The following is an 8398-nucleotide window of genomic DNA, read 5'->3' as shown; positions in this document are numbered from 1 at the left end:
ACTCACTGGTGCTTGTTTCTTGCTCTATTCCATCCTTGCAAGGGAGGCCCTGCTGGGGTTTCTAAGTGTCTTGCTAACAATCCAGATGTGACCATTCTACTTAAACTGATTCAAGTGGCTTCTCTGGGCTCCAGGAGGCAGTTAACCACTAACTGAAAAATATCTTACAAGTTTGGTAAAAACTGTAACAGATAAGTAAATTCAGTAGTTATTCGGAATAAGGTTTAAAATTCCAAAACTCCAACAATAATTATAATAGAGATTTATTTAAAGTAATACATTTACAGCCCAGATAGTTCTACATTGTACATTTCAGGTTTAACCAACTTCATAAAAATACTTTAGGATAGCTGCATCCAGATTTAGACTACATGATTATTTCTTTGCCCATTCTTCTCTCTCTTTTCTTTCCCGAATAACCTCTTTCAGATATGGTTCAAGGTAGAATTTATCCTAAAGAATGAATAAAAGAAAAATATTATATGCTACCATTACATACTAATATACCCCCAATACTCAATAGGTCTTAAACAACAAAAGAAATCTATCAAAATTAATTTCCAACTTAAGAAAATATATTCTCAAGCAGACTAAAAACTGTCTGCTTTTCTAAAATGTAAAAACCCATAAAGATATTGTAATAAGCTACCCTGATAGGTTATTAGAGAGAAGTCTGTCAGAAAAGAAAAAGGAATGAGAGTCTACAAGCTTTGGCCCAGTTTCAATGCAGTTCAAGGGGTGAGGGTTTGCTTCACAGCGTCCTTCCCAGGAGCTAGAAGGCCACTCAATGGGCCGATCACATGACCACCACCATTTTTTCATCCGAGTAGAAAGCAGAGTGTAGAGGGAGAACAATGGCCTGGGAGGCAGAAGACCTCGATTCTAGTCCTGGATCTCTGTATCAGCGGCCTGCTTAATGATTCTGGAAGTCACTTCATCTCTAAGTCTCAATGTGTTTACCTCTAAAATGGAGCTAACACTTGCTCTACTAACCTCACCAGATTGTCATAAGGATTTTGATTTGACACAACTTTCAGAACTCTAAAGCACTATACAAATGAATGTGTTCTCTGTTTCTAATACTCAATCCTTCACGGCCAACATTATCAGATATAAAAGAGCTGTTCTACCTCCTCATATTTTGTCCACTGCTCTTTAGGCAAGATCTGCTGCCTCATGGTCAGGTCCAGAGCTCTCTTAATGCGAAACACCCTGTCGTTATAAAGGTTCTCAGGAAGCCTTCTTATGGCTTCTTTTACATCTTCATTCTCATATATCGTATCATCTCGCATTAAGCCTATGATAAAAAACAAGAGAGTAAGATTGAATATGCATCTCAAAACTAAGGAATTTCTAAAAAATGAGTAAAATTATGACTTATAACCTAAGTCATTTACTTAACTTGGGTGGTAATATGAAGAGTTAGGTATCATGGAAACTCAATGCATCTCACACACAATAATGGGTTACTTAATGGATTATTTCTTAAATGGTACTGTGGAAACAATATGAGTCTTTTAAAATCCACTGCCACAAAATTCACATTTTATCTACAGCAATTTTAAAATCACTTAAAATGTCTACTTTGTTTTTAAACACATATCAATAGACTATATCTCTACTTTCTTATACTTTAATTCTGAGATCAAGGTATTAAAGAATCTTAAAATGATAGTGTACTAAGGAACCAGTAACATTTAATGATGCTTCCCTCACGCTTCAATTACAAAAGATGAAGTTCATGGCAAAGTATAAAGTTCTAAAAAATAGTTCAGGCATCAAATAACTGTAAAGATGTCAGACAATTTTAACATTTGAAAAATTTCTACTTTCGAAGTTCATACAACTTAAATTTTAAAATGCTAAGCGGAGGAGTTGAGAGAGGGAACATATAATAAGGAAAATGTCCTGCTACCATATTTCAAGAACATAAATCATTTCCAGCTCATATATTTGAGTCAATTCCATCCCTCTCTTCTCATAATAATAAAAACAAAATGGATTTAACAATAAAATGTGACCTAATTTTAAGATTTCTAATGTACACAGGTGCAATTAGTTAACGTATTTTTGGGATCCACGATAACTCTTGCAAAAGCACTACTCTCAGAAAAAGAAAAAAAAAAAAAAACAGAAGAAAGCACAAATACTCACCCAGTTTATTGAACCCGGCAGCATTGTAATACCATTTTCGAATACCCTCCAGCCACTTGCTTGATGCTGCAACTGATATTGTCACACTGTTAACTGCTAACAATTCACTTATATAGTACATAAGCAACCAGTTAAAAAATGCAAACACAGGAAGGAATTTCTTTTAAAAGCATATACCCTATATATTGTAGATAAAAATAGCTTATTTTATCTATGAGCAAAAGTATTGCAGGTAAAAAAATTGGGCAATTAAGTCATGGGGAAAAAAGGATAAACTCAAACACTTAATGTACTAAAGCTCTGTAGGTACAATTACAGTCCCTCGATATCCTCAGGGGATTGATTCCAGGACCCCCCTCAGATATCAAAATCCGAGAGGCTCAAGTCCCCTACACAAAATGGTGTAGTGTTTGCATATAACCTAAGCACATCTTCCTGTATACTTTAAATCATCTCTGGATTACTTATAATACTTAATACAATGTAAATGCTATGTGAATAGTTGCCTGAGAGCAACAAATTCAAGTTTTGCTTTTTTAAACTTTGTGGAACTTTTTTCCCAAATACTTTCCATCAGGAGGTCGGCTGGATCCTCGAATGTGGAACCCATGAATTCGGAGGGCCACTCCAGCCTCTCAAAGTCAAGCATCCCATTCCTTTTTGTCCCCCTGCTACCATCAGAATTGAGGGGTGGGGGATGAAAAAGAAACTGGGAACTTCTCCATCATTTGTAGTTTCAGAAATGGGTTACAAGAAATAACTGTAAACTTTTCAAGGGAGTTGGAGTTGTATGAAAAGATGAGATTTCAGCATACACTGGCAAATCTAAATGACCCCCATCCTCCAAAATTTTTATTCTACATTACCTTTATTTCACTTGGCTACTCTCTTTAAAAATATATGTATTTCTGGGAGGGTTTTGATACCATTAGTCAGTCATTTAATATTAATATGGACTAGTAAAAGAAGCACATTTTCCTACTCCCAAGCAGTTAACTTTCCCCTGAGGGAATGGATACTTGAAAATGGATGAGGAAAAATAGGTAATGTTAAAACTCTCTGGGGAACAGGACTGAGAAGGATGGGTTACCCAGTAGGACCTAAGGGCAACATGATAGTGCCTGATGTTTACAGGACACATGTGGTACACAAGGGGAGGTATGGCAAGTTTAAATTTTCTTTTAAAGTTTTGTCTTAGGGTTAGCCCCTTACCAAAGAAGGAAAACAAACTCTCCTTTTACTTCAACCTCTCCTTAGTACATCACAGCTTTGGTGAATCTCCTTGGAAATTAAGCACTATGTATAACGTTACTTACGGAAAAACAACTAACCAAAGAGTCAACAATATACAAACATACTTATAGGAGACAAATTATTTGTAAACATATTTACCAGTGATGGTAATAATGATTACTATTGATCGAACACTTACTGTGTGCCAGGCACTATTCTATTTGCTTTACCATCATTAGCTAGAGTTATTTACAACACGCCTATCCTTGCAGAAGAGGAATAAGGCTTACATAAATTATCCCATCCAAGATCAGAGGCAGCTAGTAATAGGGCTGAGGCCAGGTCTATCTAGTTTCCAAACACAGGGCAGAAGCAGAACGCCTACAGTATTTGCCAAGTTAATGAAATAATGAATTCTTAAATTTCTCCCCCACTCCCCAAAAGCTCAATGTCGTTTAGGTTAACGAATTTTTCTGGCAATCTGATGTTTCCTAATAGCTTCACAATTGCTGGAGGCAGGGAGAAAGGGACCAACATTTTTTAAAGCTATTCCAATTTATACCGCCAGAGGGCAGGGATTGGCAAAAAACAAAAACAAAAAAAAAACCCCACACAGGGAAAACTGCACTTTTTTCACGTTCTGTTTTAAGTATTCCGGTAATTTCTGCATCCTATTCCATAATAAATACATTTGTTCCAGTGCCTGTAATAAATACAAGTTTCTCCAAATCCACAGATCAAGTTGACTTTCCAGATAAGCCAAGGTTAAACTGACGCTTCGCTGTAACCCTTGCTCAGCTGCCTCTAATTCCCAGTTTGAGAAGCGCGAGACGTGGAACGAGATTGAGATTTCCAATCCTATTTCCTCCGGTCACTTCGCCTCAGTTATCTTACCAGCCGAAAAGGGAAACTAGCACCATCTTCCTCGCGCTGGCAGGAGAGTTTATCAAGCTAATAGCGCACATGACAGCGCTTGGCTCACAGTAAGCACTCAGTTCACCTGGGTTGAAAGTCAGCCACTAATTATCTCCTGGTACCCCTGAACTCTTCTAAGGCCGAGGGGAAGGGCTGCCGAGCTCGAGCAGGCCGGAGCGCCAGGGCTGTGGGAGCCACCGCGGGCACCTTCACCAACAGCGGATCCCATCCCCAAACGAGCCGGGCCTGGAGACAGCAAGGGCGTGAGGCCAAGGCCTCCTTCAGGCGGCCTGGAGCCGCCGCCTTCCCTTTTGCCGCAAACCTGGCCATTTAGAGAGAGCAGAGGAAGAAGAGCAAGTTGCTGCGAGAATAAAAGGTTGAGCACGGCGATGCCCGCTAAGCAGGACACCGCTCACTTACCGGCAGGCCTACTCGCCATTTTAACCCGAGACAGAACCGTTGCCTGCTGGGTAAGTCCTAGAGGTCGCGCAAGGCCCAGTGCGCAGGCGTATTACGTCAAAGTCGCGGGGAGGGGCGGGGGTGGGAGAGAGAGGGTGCACGCGCAGGCGCAGTTCTGGCGGCCGGCGTTCGGCACCTGCCCCGCGCCCCTCTCCGCAAGAATTACAGCAGTCCCATAGGCTTGGACCCGCCCCTGGTTCCAAGAGGCATTCCATGTGACAAGATGGAAAAAACACTAGGCAAGGAATTAGGACACCCGGTCTTCAGCCTGGTTCTGTTGCTGACGAGCTTTGAGAGCTTGGGCAGTATAAATTGCGCCCTTTGTGACAAGCAACACGCTAAGCGTTTCATGGACATATTTTCATTTAATTCTAAACCTATAAGATAAATACTATGATTGTACCCATTGTAGAGAAGAGGAAACTGAGGCTCAGAAAGGTTGCATAAATTGTCCAAGGGCACACAAGCTAGGAAGAATCCGGATTCATCTTACAGCATCTGAGAATCCAGATAAAACTTCGGCACTCCTTAATTCTAGGGCTATATGCTACACCACTAATCCAGAAGGCACTAACCCTCTCTCGCCTTGTTTCCTCCAGGTGAAGTTCTACCTCAAGCCATTATAGTGGAAGGTTAGTTGAAAAAATTTTTAATATTAAATCTGAGATGTATAGCAGAATTCGAATGCAATTTTTAGGTAAAAGTACATTTTTAAGGTCTCAGTCCCAACATGTTAAGTCTAGGTATAAAAACCTAGGGACAGCAATATCACAAATTGTTGAGGGAGGAGAATTTTACTAAAGGATGCAGAACAAAGTAATTGGTTAGTGGGTGAAGCAGGGAGAGGGGACAAGTCAGACCCCCTCTTTACACCTTTCATCAAAATAAACTCCAGGTGTATTAAAGAGATTCAAAAGTTGGGGAAAAAAAACCACTCTAGGGACAGAAAACAATCCAAGTTAGCATGACTGATGCTTAGGCAGTTACTGATGAACTTCTGCCACCACTACTGTCTGGGTCAGCTCAGTCTATGGTAACAAAATACCGTAGACCGAGTAGCTTAAAAAACAAATTTATTTTCTCACAGTTCTGGAGGTTAGAAGCATAAGATCAACATGCCAGCAGGGTCAGTTTTAGTTGAGAACTCTTTCCCTGTGGCTTGTAGAGGGCTGCCTTCTTACTGTGTCCTCCCATGGCAGAGAGAGAGCAAGCTCTTTTGTGTCCTTACAAGGACACTAATACCATCATGAAAGCCCCACCTTTATGACTTTATCTAAACCTATATTATCTCTCAAAGGCCCCATCCAAATGCCATTACATTGGGGGTTAGAGCTTCATTATATGAATTTGGGGGTGGGGGGGGTCACAATTCAGTCCATAGCAACTACCCACCAATATCTACTTCTGTTTTTTTCCGTCCTGAGACCTGGGACAGTATAGAATGGCTAATTGTAAATCTAATTGTAAGTCCAAAAGGTTTAATGGTCTTAGTCACATTCCAATTCTAAAATTCTGTTGCCTTCTGCCTTTTTCTTTTTCTCTGTGCCACCACAACTTCTCAATATTACTCAGCGCTATATGCAGTACTAAAAGGTGATGAATGGCTGCTCCCAGACTACACTAGCCAAAGTGAAGTTGGAAGATATGAAGAAATGCAGTACATTTGTAAGTTGGCACATCGCCTTAGAAGAAGTACTCAGTAGGGACTTCCCTGGTGGCGCAGTGTTTAAGAATCCGCCTGCCAGTGCAGGGGACATGGGTTCGAGCCCTGGTCCGGGCACATCCCACATGCTGCGGAGCAGCTAAGCCCGTGCGCCACAACTACTGAGCCTGCACTCTAAAGCCTGTGAGCCACAACTACTGAGCCCGAGTGCCACAACTACTGAAGCTCATGTGCCTAGAGCCCGTGCTCTGCAACAAGCCACCGCAATGAGAAGCCCACGCAGTGCAACAAAGAGTAGCCCCCGCTCGCCACAACTAGAGAAAGCCCGCACGCAGCAACGAAGACCCAACACAGCCAAAATAAATAAATTTTAAAGAAATTATTAAATTAAATAAAAAAGAAGTACTCAGTAAACTCTTCTCCCTCCCTCCTTACCCTTCAAGTTTTTCTGGTTACAGGGTGAAGGTGGCAAGAAAAGGAAGACCTTGTCAAGGGATTATACCCAGGACTGTCACAAAATCCAGCTCCTACAGGCATTAAGCCTAGAGAACCTGGATGTTTGCTGGTAGCCATTAGTGTTGATTCAAAAATTATTTTTGGTTTTCCTTCTGGCATATGGCAGGATGGCACTTCTCTGCCCCCTTAAAGCTAGGCATGGCCATGTAGTGCTTTGGCCAAGAAAAATGTGAGACGTTTTTAAGAGCAATTTTTCACATTCCTTTCCCCTTCCATAGACTGGCTACATTTCAGACATGGTGGAAGCTCCATCAACCTCTGCCACTCAGATGATGTGGAGCAGAAACTTTCTGGCCCCAAGTTGGACATGTATGAAGTAAAAACTTCTGGGGTTTTAGGGCTGTTCATTACAGCAGCACAGCTAGCCTGTTCTGAGTGGGTTGATAATAAAGGCAAAATGAGGTTCTGAGCCATAGAAAGACTAGGCAGGATGGTGCCATGCTTTGCCTCCTGACTGAACCTTCTTCCTTGTTCCCTGTTTATTGATCTCATCCATTAGAGAACTCCATGAAGGCACATATCCATGCCACACTCACCACTGTATTCTAGGAACTCAAATGTCTGTTGAGCGAATGAATAAAATACACCAACAGGAAGGCCCTGACCAATTATGAATTTAGTTTCTCACAAGGTTTCAGGATATCCAGCACACAAAACCCTAATGCACACAAACTTCCCCCAAAGTTAGTGGTTTAAAACACTTTGTTTCTCCCAGTTCTGAGTTCGGCCGGGTAGCTCTGCTCCGTGTGGTATCTGCTGAGGCTGGAATATCCAAGACGGCCTCTTCACTCCCTTACCTGGTGCTCAGGTGGCAGAGCCGGAATAGCTGAGGTTTGGTCAGGAGTCTTCTTCTACCTCATTTCTCCAAGAATCACCAGACCTCTTTCCATCCTGGCTCAGGGTTCCAAGAGGACAAGCACAGATGCACAAGTGTCCTACGAAGCAGAGCGCACCGGCTGAGTCAGTGTGGGAGGGGGCTACGGTGCGAGCGCAAATACCAGGGGTGGCTCCTTGGGGGCCACCAGTGTTAACAGTCTACTCAATCTCATGATCCTAAGGCAGGTAAGTGAAGCCAGGACGCCTCACCTTACAAATAAAGAATCAGACGCACGGGTTAAATCATTTGCCCAGGATTACATGTCTAAATGGTAAATGGAAAAAACAAAAACAGTATGCATGTTTCAAATCTTTACACACTGGCAAAAAGTCAAAGGTTTGTTATGGCCTTTTACTATGTCTCATTGCTCACCTTCAAACAACTTTTCTCCCTATCCCTTTTCCTTTCCTGATTCTCAGTAGCTAGCTATGGGCAACTTTGACTATCTTTGCTCAGAAATGTAACAGTGTAGATAATCCAAAATCGAATGTGTTCTGTAGCATAATCTAAGTGAGCAGTAGATATCAGATGGATAATATAGCCTGCTCCAGAAACTCCTAACACTTCAAAGAAAATAGAGC

General features: G+C 41.6%; 1 protein-coding gene and 1 long non-coding RNA gene across 2 annotated transcripts; one reads left to right on the top strand and one right to left on the bottom strand.

Annotated features, from left to right (window-relative positions):
- Window positions 1-239: 239 nt before the first annotated feature.
- LOC132351694 (cytochrome b-c1 complex subunit 7) lies at window positions 240-4809 on the bottom strand. The gene is made up of 4 exons (XM_059901679.1): window positions 4723-4809; window positions 2155-2226; window positions 1131-1297; window positions 240-453 (listed from the first exon to the last, which is right to left on the bottom strand). Exons 1-4 carry the CDS (start codon window positions 4739-4741, stop codon window positions 376-378), a joined length of 336 nt encoding a protein of 111 aa, XP_059757662.1. The 5' UTR covers window positions 4742-4809; the 3' UTR covers window positions 240-375.
- On the top strand, window positions 4234-6775 carry LOC132351695 (uncharacterized). Its single transcript, XR_009498462.1, has 3 exons — window positions 4234-4772; window positions 5361-5393; window positions 6334-6775. It is a non-coding gene; the product is annotated as an uncharacterized LOC132351695 (long non-coding RNA).
- The last annotated feature ends 1623 nt before the right edge of the window (window positions 6776-8398 follow it).

This window comes from Balaenoptera ricei, chromosome 17 (genome assembly GCF_028023285.1).
Source record: "Balaenoptera ricei isolate mBalRic1 chromosome 17, mBalRic1.hap2, whole genome shotgun sequence".
Lineage (NCBI taxonomy): Eukaryota > Metazoa > Chordata > Mammalia > Artiodactyla > Balaenopteridae > Balaenoptera > Balaenoptera ricei.
This window is presented reverse-complemented; position numbering and strand designations above follow the sequence as displayed.

Bases quoted from the DNA above. Each gene is read 5' to 3' on its own strand.
- LOC132351694 (XM_059901679.1), bottom strand. The intron at 1,298-2,154 runs GTGAGTATTTGT...TTTTTATCATAG, and splicing joins TGCCGGGTTCAATAAACTGG to GCTTAATGCGAGATGATACG. The intron at 454-1,130 runs GTAGAACAGCTC...TTCATTCTTTAG, and splicing joins AGTGGACAAAATATGAGGAG to GATAAATTCTACCTTGAACC.